Source organism: Helicoverpa zea, chromosome 12 (assembly GCF_022581195.2).
Source record: "Helicoverpa zea isolate HzStark_Cry1AcR chromosome 12, ilHelZeax1.1, whole genome shotgun sequence".
NCBI classification, from domain to species: Eukaryota; Metazoa; Arthropoda; class Insecta; order Lepidoptera; family Noctuidae; genus Helicoverpa; species Helicoverpa zea.
In genome coordinates, this window is record NC_061463.1 from 5,870,294 (window position 1) to 5,895,104 (window position 24,811).

General features: G+C 35.1%; 1 protein-coding gene across 8 annotated transcripts; it reads left to right on the forward strand.

Annotated features, from left to right (window-relative positions):
• Window positions 1–225: 225 nt before the first annotated feature.
• Window positions 226–21,687, forward strand: LOC124635044 (E3 ubiquitin-protein ligase sina-like). 8 transcript variants are annotated; one of them, XM_047170813.1, is made up of 7 exons: window positions 226–378; window positions 3,830–3,993; window positions 11,202–11,370; window positions 16,319–16,519; window positions 19,547–19,652; window positions 20,778–20,902; window positions 21,398–21,687. In XM_047170813.1, the coding sequence occupies exons 1-7, from the start codon at window positions 345–347 to the stop codon at window positions 21,484–21,486; spliced, it is 888 nt and encodes a 295-aa protein (XP_047026769.1). In that variant the 5' UTR covers window positions 226–344; the 3' UTR covers window positions 21,487–21,687. The 8 variants fall into 8 exon arrangements, with proteins under 8 accessions (XP_047026769.1, XP_047026768.1, XP_047026774.1 ...); XM_047170812.1 differs by having other exon boundaries at window positions 250–378; window positions 3,827–3,993; XM_047170818.1 differs by lacking the exon at window positions 226–378 and adding an exon at window positions 726–867 and having other exon boundaries at window positions 3,827–3,993.
• The last annotated feature ends 3,124 nt before the right edge of the window (window positions 21,688–24,811 follow it).

Here is a 24,811-nt window from a genome sequence, read left to right on the forward strand (position 1 = left end):
AGGAATATAAAAAGCCCTTATAAACTAATACAAGTAAATCATACTATAACATCGAGTGTTTATTAATACTGTACAAAATTAAAAAAGAAAATTAATTTCGTACTAAGGAAGCCAACGGTGTACCTTTAAAAGATAAGATTTGTTTTAAAGATAGATTACATTAAGGTTATCTAAGATTCCCCGCACTATGCGGTAAGTACCTACGTCATCTAATTACAATCGAATACATAAAATAAAAGTATACACCTTATCCAAGCTATTCATACTTTGAGTCTGATAGTAGTCTGGTCAGACCACGGGTCAGAATATTCAGTGAGTGAAAGAAATAAAAATATTGTTTGTGAATGAGTATTATGGGATCAAAATTGGATTTGTCAGGTGAAAATATTTTTTTCTACTTACAATAATGACATCAGTTAGTTTAAACACACAAAATTGGCAGTTAAAAACTATAACTTAGATTCAAGATGCATTTTTCAAGTCAAAAACAATAATCCATTTCATATTTACCACTATTCAGTAAGAAATTATTTAATTAATAGAACTACTCGATGTAGACATAAATATTTTGTTGTCCATTCAAATATTTTTGACAGGTGTATAATATTTGTATATAATATAATAATTGTATTAAATACACAAGTCCAACTAGACGATTGAATGGTAGAATAATTTTGGCAAAGCATTTTATACTCTAGCTAGACTGTACATAGGCAATCAGTCCAAGTTTTGCATTGTCTGTGATAGAATCAAACCATCATCTAAACCACAAATCAGTGATTTATAAGTATTTAAGTAAATATTAGTGCATAGTGTTGCAAAAAAACAATTAAAAAATAAAAGTGACATTATCAAAGACGTAATCAGGTGCGTATATTCAATGCAGTATTTTTGTATAGATAGCGTATTATCAGAACAGGACAGGTATCCATATTATCGATAACTACGTAGAACACGAGGACAGCATAATTTGGTACATTTGGAAACGCGTCACCGTGGAAATGAAGTGCTTTGCGAACGCTACTGACGTGTCCATTTCGTTAATTTAAGCGTAGTCACCCATCCATGGGGTATAATAATAGTTTTAACTAAATAAAATAAACTCCAAGAACATTATCTTCATGTATTTATAGTATTTGTAAAATGACTTTTTCACGGACAAATTACATTCATGATCATTCAAATAAAGCAGTGCAAAATGTTTTTTTAATCGACCTCAAAAAAGGAGGAACTTATCAATTTTTCAGAATCATTGATGTACCTATTATTAATCATTGTGAAAAATTATGTGCTATCAAATGATGTTTGGAATCGATTCCAATTTCAAGAATATCCAAGTCAGCCAGTCTGTGCATTCAATTGAATTTATTATCACGTCATAATTTAATTCTGCCCTATAAACACTAAAGCATTCACCCAAACATAATCTGCGTATAGATGCGTGACTACCCGAAGCGCAGTTGGTCAGCCGTTCTCGCCACTGCGGCCCTTAGTAGCGACCTTGCGGCATAAATATAGACTCGTTCAGTGTCGCCAACCAACAACAAAACCGAGTTACCACAATCACGCTTCAGATACTACTTGTCTTATCAAAGAAAATGGCTAAACGATTACGTTCTAATCGCTTTACATCAGTACGTGTGAATCAAAAAGTGTTTACGAAGCATAAAACTGTATTGGACGCGAACTAGTTACGTTTGTTGTGGGCCGGAGCGTTATTTTCAGAATGTCATCCACTTCGTCGCCGGCTGGGAGAAAAAGTTAGTGTTTATTATTAGTTGCGTACATATGAATGCTGTAATAATCTGTGATTTGATGGTCGGTTGCGTTAATGGAATTTCTTTAGTGCTCAGCTGTGTTTCGTTTATCGAGTGATATCGTTGTTTCGTCACGTGTCATTATAATGTGTGTTGTTTTGTGATTGTTTGAAAATTGGTATTGCTTTAACTGTTATATTCTCACTGTTTTTATAACTTTTTCAGTACGTTTATGTATGTGGTCATTTTGAGGTAAAACATGCTTCAATTCTTTATCATTTCTTGAGCTGATGGTCTTCATCTAGTCTAATCTTAAAACCTTGAACTTCTTTCAGTAGTCTTTCATGTAATTATTCTCACATACTATAAATACTAACTGTCTTGTTCAAATGTATGTCTACAGTAAATGTCTGCCAGTTGTCGTTAAATAAGTTGGTAATTAATATTTGTCGACTGACTGTTTGGCGAAATTAATTTAGAAATAGAATCCAGGTTATATTAGTTAAGCATATTTGAACCGTTAAAAAGTCAACAAAGTATCAAAATATTGCCTGAAATTGTATGTATTTTTGGGCTAAATAAATAAGTAAACATGCATGTATTCGATATGCGCATTAAAATATCAATACGATTACACTGAACGAGAGTATAAACATGAAAATGTAAATGCACATTTTTTCATCCATATTTTTATTCGGTTGCCTTCTCCTAGTGAATGGTATTATACCGTATTAAATAGCTCGAATACTGCTAAATGTACTACGGTCATAATTCGATCAATATCATAGAATTCTTTGTTTGCCAAGCGAATAATTAGTGCCTAGAATTTCATACCAGCATTATTCCATATTCTTTTAATTTATTTCACCCGCATCATTATAATGATCATTTACTTCAATTATATTCGAATTCCTCTCAGCATTTTTTTACCCACACACATAATGCGATCGTGAGTCTAAATAAATCATTGTGAGAGGAATGTCTTTCTAATAAATGTTCGTAATTTTCTGCTCGATTACGTTTATTGGAATCGACAGATATCCACTTGTGTTTATTTTCGGATTTCCAATGTAATGTGTATCATCATCTCGGGTTTTAGTGAATCTGTCTCAATTGCGTTCGTTATTTGTATAGTCAATATGACCTGATTTTCAAATGTTTTGAATTTGAATATAGAATGTTGTTAATTAAATGAATTGGCGTGATTTATATTTGGAACGCGTACAATGGTCGATGCTGATTTCCAGTGCATTGACTGGTTTTGATAGGACTCCTTTCAAACAAATGTAGGTTAATTTGTTTAAGATTTATGTCAATTTAAGCTGAATTGATTCTGTTTGGACAGTCATGAGACTATAAAAACATAAATCAGTTATGTATTTTCATTGACAACGTAAGCTCTATCTTTACTATTCCATTCAAGCAATAGAATTTAACTGCTGCGACTGTTGAGCAAACAGATTCCTAGTTCTAGGGTAAAAATTGGGTGCATTTATTTAACCTTATAAAGCGAGTTAACGATTGATGCGTATTGTTATTATGGACTCCTTACTTAATAATATTGACTTATCACCAATCACAATTTGGGGTCAATAAACAAGTCTACTTACTTTTGGGCAATATTTGTGTAACAGACACACGTTTAAAAGTAAACAAACACAATATCCACCTGTTACTATGTAGTATTAGGAATTACTTTATCGTAAGGTGTTAAATTAATATTCTCTTGTATTTTGAACTCTAAAAATGAAATAAATTAGAACACACATCACATCTAAAGGATTCTGCTGGTTGTAATTGGCTTTCACAGCCGTGTAAATCGAATAAATAAATTAATTACAATTCAAACGAGAAAACTTTAGATTTTGAAGTTTTCAAAGACTTGCAATGTCAACGCAAGACTTGGATTCGATTTCATGAACAAAAACAAATCAAAAGCTTTGACAAAAGATCAAATAGTTGTTTGTATCGTACCTGCATCAAAAAGTCAGTACGCACATAGTATAAACATATCAACACCCCCTGTATATCTCAATAATTTATTAATTTTATTTTTGGTTCTTTTTCAGTAGTTCTCAACACATTGCTCGAGACGGATCACTACGGAGGCCTGATCAAGGAGTTGACGTGTACCAAATGTAACACGTACATGAGGCCACCCATCCACCTCTGTGTGGATGGGCATAGTCTGTGCGGCAAATGCTATGAGAAGAGCTACCAGTGTCATATATGCAAGGTGAGTAATTTGCATCGTAATACTGTTGACATAGAGTCTTATATTGTATATCAAATGTAACATGTATATGAGACCACCCATCCACCTCTGTGTGGATGGGCATAGTCTGTGCGGCAAATGCTATGAGAAGAGCTACCAGTGTCATATATGCAAGGTGAGTAATTTGCATCGTAATACTGTTGACATAGAGTCTTATATTGTGTATCAAATGTAACCTGTATATGAGACCACCCATCCACCTCTGTGTGGATGGGCATAGTCTGTGCGGCAAATGCTATGAGAAGAGCTACCAGTGTCATATATGCAAGGTGAGTAATTTGCATCGTAATACTGTTGACATAGAGTCTTATATTGTGTATCAAATGTAACCTGTATATGAGACCACCCATCCACCTCTGTGTGGATGGGCATAGTCTGTGCGGCAAATGCTATGAGAAGAGCTACCAGTGTCATATATGCAAGGTGAGTAATTTGCATCGTAATACTGTTAACATAGAGTCTTATATTGTGTATCAAATGTAACATGTATATGAGACCACCCATCCACCTCTGTGTGGATGGGCATAGTCTGTGCGGCAAATGCTATGAGAAGAGCTACCAGTGTCATATATGCAAGGTGAGTAATTTGCATCGTAATACTGTTGACATAGAGTCTTATATTGTGTATCAAATGTAACATGTATATGAGACCACCCATCCACCTCTGCGTGGATGGGCATAGTCTGTGCGGCAAATGCTATGAGAAGAGCTACCCGTGTCATATATGCAAGGTGAGTAATTTAAATCTTAATGCATGTTAACATAGAGTCCAATATCGTGTACCAAATGTACCTCAAACATGTACCTGAGGCCGCCCATAGCCCATCGATGGGCTTAGGAATATAAGATGGGTGGAAGACTATGAGGACCTGGTCTAAGAACTGACAACGTAACGTATACCAATGTATTTACTTCTTTTTGTTACTGTCTTTGTTTATGATCATCTGAGTAACCGGTACTACGACAAGATCTGAAAGTGTCATTATTGTCTAAAAAATCCTTTCAAGCCTTGAAAAGGATTTTAAACCGTATTTAATAACGTCATATCAATATTTAATATCTCATACAATGCCACTGTGACTTTAAATAACAATGAAATGACTCATTACATGACTCAAAGAAAGGTTAAACAAGTGAAATGGTCTACGTAAAAGTAGACTTGGCCTTACTGGAGGATTTAAATATTAAAATAATAAGTAGTTCTGTAAGCTAGCATTAACACCGTTTTACTTAATTATGTACGTAGTTAAAGACAATATAGTATTTTAATCCAATTAATTAGGTACTTATGACTACTTCCTCCCAAATCATTGACCTTAGGTGTGTCGAGAATTATAAATTGTCTATGAAATATGATATGGGATTGGTTTTTATACAAAAGCGTATTAATGTGTGATTCAAGCTAGCGTGTTTTGTAGCTATATTAACGGTGTAGTGTTTTAGTGTTTTTAACCTTACCTAACTTTGAATACTTCGGCTTATGTAAAATCTAAAACAACTTTGAACACGAAAAAAAATCAATGACTTTATACTACAAGAGACTAGAAGTAATTTCGTTTTAGCAAAAGTTTTAAATTGAAAACGTTCGCTTTGATCCACTGAATCAATTTGATACAATTCGATGGACCAAATCATGATTATAAAACATAAATAATATTACTTTGATTTGATTTTATGTGCTTTTAAAGTGGTTTTTGTACCCAATAAGAAAATTCATAAATTAATTTATAGCTTATTACACAAGTGCTCACTAAATGAATTTAGCCCTAAATATTATTAACTATGTTTTCTGTCTGATTTAGAACATTTATGTTTAGAATAAGACTACTTTCGAAAACATCTTCTCTTACTAAATTTAGAATGAATTGGTGGTCATAAATAAAAATAATAATAAATACTCCAATATTTTTTAAACATAAAGAAGGAAAGATTTGACAATCTAGTGATTCACGAAGGAATTATTTTACAAAATACCTGAACAATGTTATCGATAGTTTAGATAATATAGGGAAATCTCTGCCCTCATCATACTGCGACATTATTTATCTATACCTAGTATTTAAAGATAATAATTGTCGCATAAATAACAATTTTAATATAATATGTATTTTTTGATATGCTGGCTACTTCAAACGGTTTTACTCGCGTCCTGAAAAAAAAATATTATCGGGTCTTGTATCTGGTATGATCAGTTTCTCTCTCTCTTACTGTAAAAAACAGATTAGATGACGAATTTAAACTAGCAAATTCGAATAATTTTGGTGTTAGTTTTCCAAAAAAAAAAAAATATTTTTTCTCATTTTGATAACGGGTAAATGTAACTATACAACTAACCGTGAGTATGTAAGTGGCTATTGATTTCAATAAAGATAATACTTTAAACATCCATCATAATCCTCCGAGCCTTTTTCCCAAACTATGTTGGGGTCGGCTTCCAGTCTAACCGGATTCAGCTGAGTACCAGTGCTTTACAAGAAGCGACTGCCTATCTGACCTCATCAACCCAGTTACCCGGGCAACCCGATACCCCTTGGTTAGACTGGTGCCAGACTTACTGGCTTCTGACTACCCGTAACGACTGCCAAGGATGTTCAATGACAGCCGGGACCTACAGTTTAACGTGCCATCCGAAACACAGTCATTGGTGTCTAAGATATACTTAGAAAGTACATAAAAACTTAGAAAAGTTGCATTGGTACTTGCCTGACCTGGAATCGAACCCGCGCCCTCATACTCGAGAGGTTGGTTCTTTGCCCACTAGGCCACCACGACTTTTTAGATTTATGTTCACTCATCATCCTCCGAGCCTTTTTCCCAATCATGTTGGGGTCGGCTTCCAGTCTAACCGGATACAGCTGAGTACCAGTGCTTTACAAGAAGCGACTGCCTATCTGACCTCCTCAACCCAGTTACCCGGGCAACCCGATACCCCTTGGTTAGACTGGTGTCAGACTTACTGGTTTCTGACTACCCGTAACGACTGCCAAGGATGTTTAATGACAGCCGGGACCTACAGTTTAACGTGCCATCCGAAACACAGTCAATGGTGTCTAAGATATACTTAGAAAGTACAGTCAGCACCAAAAGTCGATGAACAGAATCAACATGACAAAACACCTGTTCACAATAAAATGCCATAAGTTATAGTCGCAACTAGGAAACAAAATAGATTGTACACCAGAAACTTACAAAAGTCGTTAAACACGAGTATTTCAAAAGTATCTGTGCACTAGTATTCCTAAAGTCGCTGTACACCATCAATCCAAAATGTCGCTGAACATCATTGTATCAAAAGTCACTAAACAGCAGTAAATACAAAATTAGGTTAACAAAGTATATTTTTAATGTTGCCGTGTGTTAATGTACTTTTGACGCTTATGTTGTTCAGCTACTTTTGGGACAGTACTTGCATGACCTTAATAATGTATGTTAACACGTTAGTATCTATTTCAATAATTTTAATAATTATTTTGGAAATACACTCTTTTGCAAAAAAAGCGGGCACCTAGTTGCGAAATCTTAGTTTTAAGGACTTTACGTGTATTTTAAAGGGTTTTTAATGATTGTAGTATGTTTCTAGCATCAAAAGGGTTAGCCAAGCATGCGTGAGAGTGTATTCTAAATTTGAATTTTGTACAATTGCTAAGAAATTGGTTAAACCTTGTTTTGGACTAATTGCTGGCAGAAAGTTCGTCGGTGTTTTGAAAAGTTTTTGAAGTGATTTTCAGAAAACTGATAATGCAGTTTTAATTAATGATTAATGTACCTTTTTGTTAGATAAAACATTTTTGAAAAAGTATGCGTATTTGATAAAATTTTCACCTGCTCTAAATGGGCTATACTGATGATTGATGGCAATGTTAAGAGTTTCGGTATTTTAGTGTAAAGCGTTCTTCTGTTTAGATATTATACCCACGTGTTTTAAAATATCGCTTTTTCGTCTATTTAGAGGAGTATCAGTACATTGGGCTGCGACAAAACCAATTTAAAGTAAGCAGTGCCGATCACAACTCGTCTCCTTTCGGACTTTAACATTTTTAAAAATCTTGAAATTCTACAAAATACAGAAAATAGCGCATAGACTGTGAGCACGAGGTCTTAAGGTCTCGTAATCACTGATTTTCAAACAACCTCGTCTCTTGGGAAACTCCGTAGACCTCCGAAGATCTATGAGTCTGAGCGTTCAAATAGCGTGTTTTCATCCCACTGACATTTTATCAAATAAACTTGCCTGCACCGAGATTTCCTAGCATCTACAGCACTTTACTGCTGAAATCATAACAATAATTGGTTATCTGGTCATTTCTTAAGAAACATACGTTTGGTCAATACTTTTGAATTCTTGACTCCCTTTCAGCGAAATCATCGTTTAGTAACCCGATACCTATGGAGTTATAGAGAGCTTCAACGCAGCGATAATTAGACTTTTTAGATAGCTTAAACCCTCCTCATCATTTTTCATGTGGTTAATTTTAACATTTATCACAAAATTTGGTATTTTTTAATGTCAAAGTACGATAGGAGACGAGTTGCGATCGGCACTGCTTACTTTAAATTGGTTTTGTCGCAGCCCAATGTACTGATATTCCTCTAAATAGTATTTAATTATGAAAAAGTGATATTTTAAAACACGTGGGTTCAATATTTAAACAGTAGAACGCTTTGCACTAAAATACCGAAACTCTTAACATTGCCATCAATCATCAGTATAGCCCATTTAGAGCAGGTGAAAATTTTATCAAATACGCATAGTTTTTCAAAAATGTTTTATCTAACAAAAAGGTACATTAATCATTAATTAAAACTGCATTATCAGTTTTCTGAAAATCACTTCAAAAACTTTTCAAAACACCGACGAACTTTCTGCCAGCAATTAGTCCAAAACAAGGTTTAACCAATTTCTTAGCAATTGTACAAAATTCAAATTTAGAATACACTCTCACGCATGCTTGGCTAACCCTTTTGATGCTAGAAACATACTACAATCATTAAAACCCTTTAAAATACACGTAAAGTCCTTAAAACTAAGATTTCGCAACTAGGTGCCCGCTTTTTTTGCAAAAGAGTGTATTTCCAAAATAATTATTAAAATTATTGAAATAGATACTAACGTGTTAACATACATTATTAAGGTCATGCAAGTACTGTCCCAAAAGTAGCTGAACAACATAAGCGTCAAAAGTACATTAACACACGGCAACATTAAAAATATACTTTGTTAACCTAATTTTGTATTTACTGCTGTTTAGTGACTTTTGATACAATGATGTTCAGCGACATTTTGGATTGATGGTGTACAGCGACTTTAGGAATACTAGTGCACAGATACTTTTGAAATACTCGTGTTTAACGACTTTTGTAAGTTTCTGGTGTACAATCTATTTTGTTTCCTAGTTGCGACTATAACTTATGGCATTTTATTGTGAACAGGTGTTTTGTCATGTTGATTCTGTTCATCGACTTTTGGTGCTGACTGTACATACAAACTTAGAAAAGTTGCATTGGTGCTTGCCCGACTTGGGATCGAACCCGCGCCCTCATACTTGAGAGGTTGGTCCTTTACCCACTAGGCCACCACGACATTCATTTATGTTCACTGTTTAAAGATAATACTTTAAACAGTGAACATAAATACAATTCGAAAAATACATTCCCAGAGGCAATCGTAGTCCACAAAATAAATGATAAAGGAAAGAAAACAAAGTTCAAAGGTATATCAATAATAAGGATGAATAATACGAGGATTTATGGTATAAAGGAAAAATCTGTTGCTTAGCAATTTCTCATTTTGTTTGATACACAATTTTAGATCTAAATTGACCGTTGCTATTTTTATCGTATCCCTGAAACGGGGAAAGGAAGTTTCTCCGAACCATAAAATAACTACAACAGAAAGCAGAGAATTCATTATTGTCGAGATAATGACATATTTTAATTATAAAATCCAATTAAGTCATACCTCCGATAAATAGTTTAAAAGCATTAAAGAAAATGTGTACAAACAATACTTGGAATTTTCTTTTTCATGCTTAACTTCGCTTTAAAAATATCTTCACTATTCAAGCCATTTTCATAAAATGTCCAGCATTTTCTAATAAGCAACGCAGTGGTATTTGTGTATAGTACAACTTACTTATTAACGATGAAATATTTTAAATATGCTCTTTGAAATAATTGACTGAGCACGTTTTTGAAATGAGGTACTAAGTTATTGATCCTTTGTCAAAAAGGAAAATATGATGTAATGGTTAATAATAACCTAATGCCAAATAAGTTACATACATGTGTAACTTATTAGGATGCCGACTCTGTCATCTGTCTGCATCAGTGTTTAATTATATTTGTGTTATATATGTATAGTATGTGTTAGTTTTTATATAAATCTAGTAGATACCTGGAATAGATGGATAAATAAAAAAATATATAGCCGCTAACCATTGGAGATGACCAGTGATATTCTCAACAAACTTTGCTTTGCTTTTACCTCGATCAACACAACCCATACACAACAGAGTAAAAGGTTAAAAAATATCGAAACTTCAAAGTCTTTCATCAACCTTTGCGTGGGTCTGACGTAGCTTCACATGAGTGTGCCAGTGAACCTCTAATACCTTTGCATCGGGAGGCCCGTGCTCCGCAAACCGACAGCCGGCCAAACGGTTGAGGCCGACAAATAACAGACTGAATCAACGTTTTTGCTGAACTAGAAATGCGACCTGAATAACGGAACATGTAGGCAATGCATAGAAATAAAAGATAGAATTCTTTTTTGGTTATTTATTGTTACATATAAAATAATTAAGTTATAGGTAATCAAACCTACGGGTTTGGGTTTTCCTAAGTGTCAAACCGAGTTCAGTAAAATTGCCTGCATATTTAAGAAATGCATGTAAAAAAGTTCCTCTGTAATTTTTGGGCTCGTTCTTTCTGCTAAATATGTTTTAGACAAAGTTTTATACATGGTAAGATTCCACTGTTAATTAGATATTTAGATAAGATAAGATCACCGATAAAACCAAGACTAAACAATACTGCCCTAGACAAAGGAAAAATTCTGTAAAAAAGCAAAAAAACATAACAATCCTCGGTTTCACAAACCACATAGCCCTATTTCCGATGTGTATTATAAAAATATTTCTGTAATTCAATATACATTATTTGTCTCACAGAAAGAATACTCCACGATCAGATCGACGGCGCTCGAGTCTTTGGCGAACAAGGTCCTGTTCCCGTGCACGAACCCGGGCTGTCCCAAACATGCGGTTCTCACCCAGCTTGACAAGCACTACGCGCATTGCCAGTTCCGCATCATTGATTGCTTCATGGCTAGAGTTTATGGTATGTAAAAAGTTATTTTTGTTAGGCTTCATATTTTTGATGTAAAGTTAAAGAAAAAGAGTATTGAGTACTTCAATAGAATATTGTGTGATGATGAGCATGCTTGTTGGCCGTGGTCTGGGTGTTACCTACAATATCTATATATATAAAAATGAAACCCGCTTTCCGTTGTCACGACATAACATGAAAACGGCTTGACCGATTTGACTGAAAATTAGAGGGGAGGTAACTTAGACCCGGGAGAAGGTTTTAGGATAGTTTTCACCATCCGGCTACGGGACGCGGGTGAAACCGCGGGCGAAAGCTAGTGTATTTATAAATATGTATATGTGTAGCTATATGTAGTTTATCAGTTGTGTTAGCACCCATAACACAAGTTAATTAATAACTTAGCATGGGGCTAACCTACCGTGTGTGAAAAGGTGTCCTGACATTATTATATTATTATTAAAAAAAAATCACGTGACCGTCTTACAAATTTTCGATCTGACCAATCTTTCAATCAGCCAAATCACTAAAGAGCGACGAAGGGGGTTTTGGTGACATTTTCGTGCTGTCCAATGTGACTGTCATGGATATGCTCATTGTATTATCATAATTTCAGTAAACATGACTTTGACCTTGTCGGTCACTTGACCTGACACGAGTTTAACATTTTTTCTAGTGTTGCCCAAATTCAGTCTTGGTCTTGCAGTCTTGGTCTTGTTCTTGCGTTTTTGCAAGACCAAGACCAAGAACAAGACCGCGTATTTTTAGCAAGACCAAGACCAAGACTGACCGTGCAAGACTTGAGCAAGAACAAGACTTAGCCTGCAAGACTCTTGCGTCTTGCAGCTAGGACTTAGCGCTATTTCACTGAGTAGTTAGGTGTAACAGTTCGGTGTATAGGTAGGTACGCTTAGGAATTCTATGAGACGCTAAAAACTGTATCAAAGAATATGAAAAACTGGACCTATGCGCATTACGACTAATACCATAAACATAGCGAATAAAAAAATATCTATTAAAATCAAACTGAGTGCATGCCTAGTTATGTTTTAACCATCGGCACTTTGATAATGCGGCATCAAAGGTTTTGTACTTACTTCTCAAAGAAATTTGCCGCTTTTCGGAAGTACATGGTTATGATACACGCGCCGGCGGCTTCTTTTGAAATCTACAACAATCGTTGCCGCCACGCCGAAATCATAACATTTGACACTATTTGATTGCCGCCATAGGGCGTACGTAATACGTATACTCATGCAAAATAATTTCCTAGTAGAGTACATACAGGTGTTCCAAAGAATAAATAAGTTTCAGAGTGCTTAGAATGAAAATGAATACATTATACTGATCAAGCAAGTAGTATTATGATTAGGATAAAATGGTAAGGATAGGTAGTAGATGTCATATTAATTCATTCTAGTAAGTATATATTATAATGTTGATTACTTATATGGTTTTAAACTAATTACTTAGGTACTATGTATTATTGTACATTTAGTCATTATATTTCTTAAGTTTTTATAAGAAAAAATAGCAAAAAAGTGTTCAAATATCACCCGTTTAATAAATATTGTAGCCACTTTTAAATACACCGCGACTTTTTAGTCGTCTTACAAAGGTGGTCCACTCAATGTATCCGACATAAAATACCACTAGGCACGATTATTATTTTTACAGCATTAATTAAGATAATAGGTGCAAAGAAAAATAATTAATACATTAGAAATAAGAAATATTCTGTTAATGTTTACGTAGGTATCAAACGGTAGAAAGTAGGTACCTTCCCAGCGCTCGAGTCGAGTGATCGTTCCATCTCCATTCTTTACGAGACAAAATATCGTAAGCCAATCTAGCACAGTCCACGTGGACTGTCATCCAATGAGATTCATTCCACGAGCGGCACGACGGCACCGCCAAAGACGACGACGGCACTTTTCAAAGAGTCCACGTGGACTTTGATAAATGCCGCCTTTTACTTAAAAATAGGTTTTAAAACGTCTTGCATGATGAGTGATAGGAACCGTCGCTACTCGAATGTCGAGTACCTACAAATGGTACGCGTGTACGCAATAGCTGGTGACAATTTAAGGGTAGCAAGAAGATTGTACGCTGCGCCTAACAATCTAATAATGTTACGCAACCGAGGAGTGATCAACCCGCACGAAATAAAAATATTGTGTTGCGCGCGGCGCGTGTGACTGTTGTGCGCCCTGAGCCGCGTGGGGCTGCCGGTAACCCAGCGAGCGGTAGGCATTTATCGCGCGCAAGTACCAGAGAGTGACAGAGGCCTGATAATACGTCATTGTCAACTTACATCACTTTGTTTCGGTTTTATTACGAAAAATGTTTCTGACGGTCCTAAGCCCGTAAATGTATGAAGGAAGAATTGGAATTAAGTGTTTTCTTTTTTTTCTTAATTGGAATTAATTCTACAAAACTAATAAAATAATATAAAAAGCGTAGGTACTTACCTACTAATAAAATAAAAGCCTGCGATAAGAGTTTTGTATTACTTACCAGCCCGAATATCTCTGAGAGAGATGATGAGAGTAAGTATTTCCTAGCTGTGCCCGCGACTTCGTCCACGAGGAATAGTAACTTTGGAGGTATGTGACGTTCAGGACTTATTTATTTATTTTAAAACTTCTGTCATCAAACATACAAACGAACTCTTCAGCTTTATAATATTAGTATAGATGTACTCCAAAACATTCACTTATATGTAAAAAATAAATGATAAATCGTAAAACTCTTTTATTAAATTTCTTATAAGTCGAGGGTTCAATCTCTTTCTAGACAGATAAGTATTGTTCTTTAAAATACAGTCAAGTTATTGTAATTAATTTGTTTTTTTACATGTTTTAGCAAATGTAAGCTTATAAATCATAAATTTTTATTAAGAAACAGTTACTTCCATGGAAAACGACATGTAGGTCAGTTGATTTTTCGAATTTCTTATCAAATCTTCAGTTATTTAATAATCTGCTTGATCTTTACTATGGCTATGTTAATTCAAGCTCACAATGTTCCAATTCTAATACGTTTTTCTAAGATTTAAAGTAAACTTTAATAAATAGTAATAGACTAATAGGTATTTGCAAGACTTGCAAGACTCTTGCTGCAAGACCAAGACCAAGACCAAGACTGGGAGCGCAAGACCAAGACCAAGACCAAGACCAGGTGTATTGGCGCAAGACCAAGACCAAGACTGGCTAAGTCTCGTCTTGTTCTTGCATTTGGGCAACACTAATTTTTTCCCATCACGAAATGTGCACAGCGCCGCTAATGAAATACTCACTTCAATTCTGACTCTCTATAATATAATTTTGCATTAATCAATAACATTCGGATAGCCATAGTTTTCTTATTTTTTGCAAATCAGTTGACACGCACCTTAAGAAAAACGTTACAGAGTATATAAATGTTAGTGACGAGTATCTATCTTGTGTTTCGGATGCGAAATGGAATACATCACCACATCTGTCATCGGTATAATGTAACCCAAACACGAATTGTGACATCATGATTTATTTATAAGAAAATCTGTCTTATCAAAAGAAAAGTGTACAAAAGCCTCTAGGACTATTTTGTTCTAACCCCCTGTTCGTTTTTAGACAAACATAATATATTTGGTGGTTTTATCTATGAGATGATTTTGATCCTAATTTGAAATCCTTACTAGTATTGCAAAGGCAAAGTAACTCTGTTTTTGTGCCTTTATACCGTATAGTCTAAAGTCTAAGAAAGGACATAATAAATAATGCTGCTGTTTTCGATAGACAGCAGTAATAAAATAAATAATAATAAAATTGTTCATTACTTCACTTTGAAAAAAAATTACAATATTTAGCTTAATTCTAAAAAGTGCTGATGTATAATTTGCCCGAACTAGGTAAAAACCTGTGTCTCGGGCGTAAAAGTGCTTATTATAATATTTATAGCGAATTAACAATAAATTGCTATAGTGACTAAAATTCTAGGTCAATGCGACAAATACAGTATTGTTACACATGTATAATATAATATAATGCTTACATACTAATAAAAATATACATATTGAGTACCTACAATATTTAAGTGTAAAAATGCGGGCCTAAAAATAATCAGTAATCCCTAAGTAAAATATGAAATTATATAATGTGTAAAAATGAATTAGAGCTAAATATTATCTAGAGTTTGACGCTATCAGATGCCTTTATAATCTACGGAGTTGATATACCTATATTCAGCGGCTTTTCTAGACGGGCAATCGGAATCTCCCGTCTTGTAATTGTGGGATTTTTTGTAGCGCTTACATGTTGCACATTTCGGTGGTTGTTCCTTTGAAGAACACTCTTGAGTCGCGTGTCCTTCTCCTCCACAGTGGCCACAAGTAGAGGTATCAGATTTGCAAGTCTTGGATGCATGACCATACTGGGCATGACGTCCAGTTTATGTTAAGTCTATTCTGATTCACTAGTGCTTTCCGGACGTCGGCTGGTACTTCAACAATGTAGTTGCAGCTGTCAGCATCCCTTTTTCCTGACTTATGGCTTAATTTACATGAGGTCAAAAATGTATCCTTTGTCAGTGTTGGAAGTTTGACGACGATATTTTGTTCGTAAATACATCTAAATACTTCTTTCTCTGCCATATCAGTGGGTACCCCAATAATTATAATACGGGGCTTTCGCTTTTGAGGTTCAGTAACAGTAAATGCAGACGTGGAGCGCTCGACAGTCTGTTTCAATTTTAGGATGTCATCCTTGGTCTCCGTGCTTATGATAACTCCTCCATTTCCTATTTTCCGAAGTCCATGTACCTTCAATTTCATTTCCTCAGGGCATACAATTTTTTGGACAAAGTTTTTGGTCTCATCACAAAACAGAAAGTACCTCCACAATTCCCCTATGCACACACAGTGGCAATTACAACTCCGATTTTTCTTTAACTCTTTCGTTAAAAATAATTGTAATTTCAGGGGACTGCAAATGGAAAGGTCGTGCCGGCGACTGGATGGACCATTGTTTCATGGAACATAGTGAGAAGGTCACAGAACTCCCATTTATCACCGTGAAAAACCGATGGGACGCGAAGAGAACGGAGCCTGTGCTCAACTACTTTCTACTGAGGTGTTACGACCGAATATTCAATGTGTACCAGATTTATGATAAGAGAGGAGGTGAGTGGATTGTACCTACTAAAGTAATGTTATAAGCTGCGGTATTCTTTGTGGTTGAGAAAAAATAAGATGTACCACGTAAGGCACGTACAAGTTGTCTTTTACTTAGGTCCATCTTTTCTTATGAAATATTATGACTTGAATAAAAAACAGTTGAACGATCATATATAGCTAGGATTTCTTTTTCATATTTAAATGATGATGTCGTCCTCCTAGCCGATTATCGGCCAAGGCAGCTGTTCTCATGTAAGGAGATTAACCAACTGCGCAGAATGATTCATACCTACATAACAGATATTTCATAGTAATTTTTGTGAAGAGTGCAGAAACTTAAAATCTTAATGCAATATTGATTTAAAAGGGTCATATTAAACTGCCAAGTGGGGCTTCCCCTGGCCGCATTAATCGCTGACCTGAATAAATGAAGCGTTAATAACTCAATTAAGAGGGAAATATGTATGAAAAACTATAGATAAGCTTATTACTTCGCATTAAAATATTTATTGTTGTTATGAAAAGCAAAATATGGTTTTGGCAATATTTTTGTGGTAGCGGTGGTAACATAATAATACCGTGTGCGCATTTTATATTGCTACGTGTAATTTATGCGTGAAACACCAGTCATAAAAAGCAATGTAATCCTAACTAATATTATAAATGTGAAAGTAACTCTGTCTGTCTGTCTGTCTGTCTGTCTTTTCTTCACGCCTAAACTACTGAACCGATTTGTGTGAAATTTGGTACAGACATAGTTTGGAACTTGAGAAAGGACATAGGATAGTTTTTATTTCAAAAAAAAAATATAAAAATAAAAAATAAAATTTATTCCGGACATATAGCGCCATCTATTGGTCAAACCAAAAATATGCCGGAAGTCACTATATCATGCGAACGAAGTCGCGGGCAAAAGCTAGTAATTTATAATGTGAACATTCCGAAATTTTGATTTGGTAAAGCCTCAAACGAAATTCACAGAATACGTGAATAATAGTTTAAACAAGGAGTTTAAACTATTAGGGCCTTACTACAAAAACTTTAAACCCTGTTTTACACTTGTCTAATAAAATATTGGCTGCAAAATGAACCATATGTCAACGTCATAATTTGACATTTTTTTAGACAAGGCATAAACTGACGTTTAAAAGTTTTTGTGGTAAGACGGTTATTCACGTATTCTGTGAATTCTTCACTATATAAACGAAAGTTTTGTTAGTAGCAACAACTCAAAAACGGCTGAACCATTTTAACTGAAAAAAAGGTTGGCAGGTAGCTTAGAAATAGGATATCTGATAATTTTTATCTCCATCCTCATATGGGGCGGGAACTAGTCTCGAATATAAAAAGCATATTTTTATTTTCTTAACATAAAACACCAAAGGGACGTCCTTAATTTGATTAATATCGAAAAATTTATCATTAAAAACAATATAATTACAATAAGGATATTAAAACATCAGCTACTTGAAATGTAACTGATGCGATAACCAGTAGAACAACAAATCAGTTCAGTAGATAGCTCTATTGAAACCGTGTTATCTAGCAATCTAAGTGGGTCAGCGCAAATCACTGCCATCCGTTAGCATTGCCGATAGAAGCAAGGATAAAGGATAATTATAGAACACAGCTTTCGTATTTCTTAGTAATGATAATATCGATGGAACTTATTGTCTTCACTAGTTATATTTTATTCACTAGTAAATCTGCTAAACATAAAAAGGCAGCGAGTGTAAATAAATGAAGCGTCAGTCAGCCAACCGGGATAGTCAGATTTGACTGATCATCTGACTTCTGACTGGCTGTAATTATTTTATGTTAACGCATAGATCTTAAAACTTATAAAATGCGGTGATCTGCAGAAGCAAATTAAAGATTTGTTCTTGATATACTGCACATGCAAACTTCAGAATCCTATCCTATCGTAAAAACAATTTTTCATTTTAATAGTAACAAACTATTACATCTTTCAACCTTATCTCAGTTGCAAATGTACCTGCAGACTTCCAAAGCCAAAAAAGTATAGGTAATATTAAAATAATTAACCATAAAGCCGTCTCGGTACCTTCTTGCGAGTACCACTAAAGTGCCACAGGACTCAGACACTACTAGTGTCTGTAATTCCTGAGATAATTAAGCTAAGCTGTGCCTTCAACGACCGCAACCCTTGTGCAAGAAGCCAGACGGTCGGTTAGGATACTATGTAAATTGTGATGAATATGCTAAATGTAATGAAATGTAATGTAATTGACGACCTCGATGGCGCAATGGTCATCATGCCGGACCGCCGAACCTGAGGTTCCGGGTTCGATTCCCGGTTCGGTCGACATTTGTGTGATGAGCATGCTTGTTGGCCGTGGTCTGGGTGTTATGATATGTATTTATAAATATGTATATATGTAGCTATATGTAGTATATCAGTCGTGTTAGCACCCATAACACAAGTTAATAAATAACTTACCATGGGGTTAACCGACCGTGTGTGAAAAAAAAAAAAAAAAAAAAAAAAAAAATGTTGAAATATCTTCGATTGTCAACTATAGTAAATAGATATATCGTACTTGTACCTCTACATAGTCTAGATATTAGTTCTACAACTATCGTTGTGGTCAATGTTTTTAGTCAAGTTTAAGCTTAAGGTATTGGTAATATTTTAAACAGAATTACGACATTTCATGAGACATGAGAGAGCAGTATTCAGATCAATTAAGTAATTTATAAACCGTTTTCAATCAATAAACTTGAATAATAAAGCCACATAGATAAAACCAACAGTACACATAACTTTGATTATATATGTATACTAGCTTCTGCCAGCGGTTTCACCCGCATCCCGTGGGAACCTCGGCACGGACCCGGATAAAAAGTAGCCTATAGCCTTCCTCGATAAATGGGCTATCTAACACTGAAAGAACTTTTCAAATCGGACCAGTAGTTCCTGAGATTAGCGCCTTCAAACAAACAAACAAACTAACTCTTCAGCTTTATAATATTAGTATAGATTTATTTTTTGACTCTCTATTTTCTTTTCAGGAAGAATGATGTGGACAGTTCTTGTGAATGATGACCATGCTGAGAAATTTTATTTCGAAGTGGACATCTTCCTGCCAAACCTACCAAGCAAAAGGATTGTTTATAGGCAAGTAGACAATTAATTTGCTTTTTAGTAACTGCAATTAAGATATTAATTTAAAAAAATATCAGGCTATTTGTTGGCAATTTTAAGTTTTCTAATAACAGCTTTGGATCGGTTATTTGGACGTTAAAAACGTACTGTAATGAATGAACACCCACCCTTTTGATATGGAACACGTAAAGTAACTAAAAATATTTATGCCAAGTCATGATGAGAATCACATGTTACAAATTACTTTAGATAGGTAGGTCTCGAAAAACCATGAGAAATTTTTGGTGACACCTACTCGTAATCCCAATGAATTGACAAAATATTAGTAATGAAACTCCTTTGTTTTCTACTATAAGTAGTTCTCTGTAGCGTGATGTTTAGTATATTGGACTGTATATTGACTTGTATACTGCTATTGAACTGAAAGGTAATTATTAACTTACACACGCAGTAAAAAATAATTTAGACACATCATTTATTAAAGACCCACGAAAAAGCAAAATCCAGACTAGTGTCAAAATTGTCTCACCTTTCGGCACAATTTGTAAGATTACCATACACGCGCCGTAAATAAAATTCTATTATAAAAAAAAATGTTCTCGCAAGCCTTATAAATTGTTTTGCCTGGATATAAAACATTCAGACATTTTTCTTTTGTATTGCGCACGTTGAATATTAATAATTTTGCTTGTATTATGTTTTGTCTGATGAGATTTTCTTGAAATCGCAGATAATAACTTAAAGCTGTGTTTCAGAAAACGTATAAATAAATTTACATGAAAACAGATATTAAATTATTCATGCCACAAATAACAATGTAATTGGGATTGTTTTGAAGGTTTGAATAGGTAGGTGTACTTTCTTTATTCGGTTATCGCATTATTCCAAAAAAACATGGAAAAGATACTCTAACAAGACGTTAATTAAAAAGTAGTATTTTACGTAACACATCCGACTGTAATAACCTCAATTAAGAAAGTCTTTGACTCCTCATTGGTTCACAAAAATCGTGTAATTATTTCTAAGCAGTAACGAACATTACCTTGCAGTTAGCCCCCAAAAGAGTGTCAACTTAACTTCTAATTTAAAAGGCTTTAAAATCAGCTAACTTTTATACTATATATATTATTTTTTCAGACGGCCATGCAAGTGCGAGAAAGATGCAGACTTTCTGGAGCACACTCAGAACGTGTACATTCCCGTAGAGAACGTGTTCTCTATGTTAGACGAGGATGAGTCTGTCAACTTTATTGTCAGAATTGGTAAGAACTTTAAAACACGTGTCGCGTCACCCAATCAAGTTGTTTGAGATTTGCTTCATGATTTGAATGTACTAAAAAAAAAAATTAATAATGGGACAAAGAATTAAATACTATGCGGTTGACCCATGTTCAAAACGGGACATAGGTATGCCTTTGCTAGTTAATGTAGCTAGATACGTCATGACATTTAAAAAAATCTTCCAACTTGAATGGGTGACACGACTCCTGCTTCTTAACGTTGACTACAAAAGAATAACTTATTCAGATAAAGGTATGCGTTTTGTAGAAAAATGGTGGTTTACGTACCAAGACACATAAGGCAAAATTCAAAATTATTGTCACCGCTTTTCGCTGTGAGTATTCGCAGAAATTAAAATTTATTATTGGGGATATTATTACGTTTACTCTATTTATTGACTGTATATCTGTCATGGTAAACTAACTTTTATAAGCCCATGTATAAATTCGAAATTCTAATGAAACCTAATTTTACAGGTGAGGTAGAAAATCTGCCGATTTTCGATACCCCTACACCCAGTGAGAGCATCATTTTACTTCACAACGATGACCGCAAGGATGAATAAAAACATTAACACGATCATATCATATTATTTTAAAAATAAAATATATATTAAATTTTACATTTAATACTATAGTTCTTGTCAAATAAGTTTGCCTCTCTGAAGTCAGCCATTTGACACATCCATGCAAAATAATGTGTTATTTGAACATAGTGACTATCGTAAATTTACTATTCGCAGCAAATATATTTGATGAGAACTGAACTCTTACCATCATTTAAAATCCACCACAATGCCTTCCCTTCTACCAAACAATGTTCCGAGTATTTTGTCGTAATTTAGAAGGAATAAATTCATATGTTTTTTTTACTATCTGTCACCATCTTTTAGTTTGGGAGTCCAAATGTTTTTTCGCAAATTCTTTTACATTTTCAGTTTTAACAATGAATTCAACTGCGTCGAAATTGTTGGTCCGTGAACTCCGTACATAACTGTGCATGTATGCCAGCTATGTATTTTCTATGCGTTTTTTTTTTTTTCGAAATATATACGAGGCTATTGTTATTTTAGTTCAAACTGCAATACCTAAATGCCATTTCCAGTTATCAAATCGTCAATTTAACCAATGGGCTGTAATAATAGGGTGTAATAATAAGGTGGTTGTGGTTCGGTTATCGTTGTAATGAAATGGTGAACTTATCCTTATATTTGTACCTTTAAATGTAATTGAATAATGTGAAACACAGCATGAAACTAAGCAATAATATTTATATCGATGGTACAAAATGACGTTTACACATTTACACAACATTTTATAAAGGTGCGTAACATTTTTGTGCTCAGTCGTTTATTACTTCTAGATTGATTTATTTGATATCGAAAACTTGATTTATGATTATTTATTAAAAACTAGCTTCTGCCCGCGACTTCGTACGCGGATCCTGTCCCTTATGCCAGCGACTACGGAGTCAGCAAAATCAAAGATCTGAATAGTCTGATATTGAATTTTAAGGGCCCGTTGACTTGGAAACAACGGAATACGCATAACCATTAGAAACGTTCCATATATTTAATTTTTGTACTTTAACGGCAAAAGCACAGCAGACTAAACAAAACGCTGAGAACTGAACCGCAATAGACGTGACCATAGGGATAAAAGTGGTGATTCTAATTAGTCCGCATTTAAGTTGTGAGTGGCAAAAATATTAGGTACACGTATTATTACGTAAAAAAACATTAAATAGATGACAAAGTCGTGGTGACTTAGTGGAAGTCGTGGTGGTTTAGTGGGTAGAGAACCAATCTCTCAAGTATGAGCGTGCGGCTTTGATTCCAGGTCTGGCAAGTGCCTGCCAATGCAACTTTTCTAAGTTTTTATGTACTTTCTACGTATATTTTGGATACCAATGACCGTTATTTGGAGGGTAGTCAGAAGCCAGTAAGTCTTACCAAGGGGTGTTGGGTTGAGCGGGTAACCGGGTTGTGGAGGTCAGATAGGCAGTCGCTCCTTGTAAAACACTGGTACTCAGTTGCATCGTGACTGGAAGTCGACCCTAACATAATTGGGACAAAGGCTCTTGAGACAATAACGACAATAATAATGAGGTACAGGCACCGCAGGACATCTGAGGCTGATGACGAGGAGTAGCGACCCCGCGGGACTATATATACTGAGTTTTCCAGGGAGAGTATACTGTCCCCCATCTCCGGCCGGTCGGAGTGAACCATGACAGGGGTAGGTCTCACGCCTCTGGCTTGGCTTGGCCGTCCAGAGTGGAGTCGCTAGAGCAGGATTAGTAGCCCTGCTCGGAGGGTAGGTGCCTCATGGTAAGCACAGGGAGCGCGTAATCAGCGTTTAAAGTCCACCGAGGTATCCTCACCCTACAGCCGCTCATGTACCTGTTGCCCTCTTGTTGCTATTCAGTGACTGGTTCCCGGGGGCCCAGTAAGTGAGGTGGCAAGTCTCCACCTGCCATTTTTACATGTACCTAATACATTGTCAGCCACTAACATCCCATCACAATAGCCCAAGTACTTTTCCTCCATAGTTAGCAATAGTTTAGCACAGAACCGGGGATTGTCTTTTTTTAACGACGTCCACCGGGGATTGTCCTTGGGTTCATTTCTATAGTGTATAAAGGGATAATCGTCGGTTTTGTGTCACCATTTCATTAAAGTTGTCTCAAAAGGGCTTCAGCGTGTTGGCTTCGGCCCCACGTTTGCCTCCCAAAAATTCGGAACTCTGTAGTCCCGAGGTCTGGAAGAGACATACAAAATAATAATGAGATATAACGCAACAAAGTCGGAGAGTGGGGGCTCGTAACGCCACGTCTAGGTATGTAAAATTTGTACTAAGCAGTGACTTAACACAAAATTCAAGCGTGTTGTATCTTCGTTATTATTTGTTTGTGAGAGAGAGAAAAGAAAAATACGTGTCCATTATTTTAGGGTTATCTAAAAGACGGACTAATTACTTTTTTTTGATTCGCCATACCTATTTCATAACATTCATTTCTATACATTTCAAGTGTAGTATTGCTCTTGAAGTTCCACATCAGGTGTTCCAGATCTTCGATGTTTATACGTCAATAGAGAGTGCTTATCAGATTGAACCACTTTTGCTAAAACGTCATATCTTCATATGCTATAGTCTAGCTGGGCCCCTGGAGTTCCACATCAGGTGTTTTAGATCTTCAATTTGTATAAGTCAATAGAAAGTGCTTATCAAATTGAACAACTTTTGCTAAAACATCATACCTGTATATGGTACAGAGAAGCTGGGCTCTTGGGGTTCCACATCAGGTGTTCCAGATCTTCAAATTTATTATCTCAGCTGAAAATGCTCATCACATGAAACAATTTTTGCCATGGCACCATTTTTGTATCTCTTATAGTTTTGTTGGTCTGTTGGAGTTCTGCATCAGGTCTTCAAGTTTCGAAGATAAATTATAGCCTATATGTTGACCAGGCTTAATACTGATACAACAAAGAAAAAATCATTGAAATCCGTTCAGTAGTTCGGAAGATTAGCGTGTACAAACAAACAGACATACAGACATACAGACATACAGACATACAGACATGCAGACATACAGACATACAGACAGAATTTTTTTTTTGGATTTGTGCTCCATTACTGTTTCTAAACCCCACCCAATTATTATTTTTTTAATATATTCAATGTACAGACACAGTTTTTTTACAGATTTATTATATGTATATAGATCTGTTTTTGTCAGTACAAGAATTGAAACGAACTTCGAAGTTTTTCATTTCACGAATACGTTCTTTACTCTAATGTATTGTTACAGGTTAGGTATACCTCTATTGTTTCTTTATAAATACCTAAACAAATAGCTGAATTTACTTAGTAAATACGTGTATGTCA

Bases quoted from the DNA above. Each gene is read 5' to 3' on its own strand.
- LOC124635044 (XM_047170812.1), top strand. From the start codon at position 345: ATGAGTATTATGGGATCAAAATTGGATTTGTCAG. The intron at 16,520-19,546 runs GTGAGTGGATTG...TTTTCTTTTCAG, and splicing joins GATTTATGATAAGAGAGGAG to GAAGAATGATGTGGACAGTT. The intron at 19,653-20,777 runs GCAAGTAGACAA...TTATTTTTTCAG, and splicing joins AGCAAAAGGATTGTTTATAG to ACGGCCATGCAAGTGCGAGA.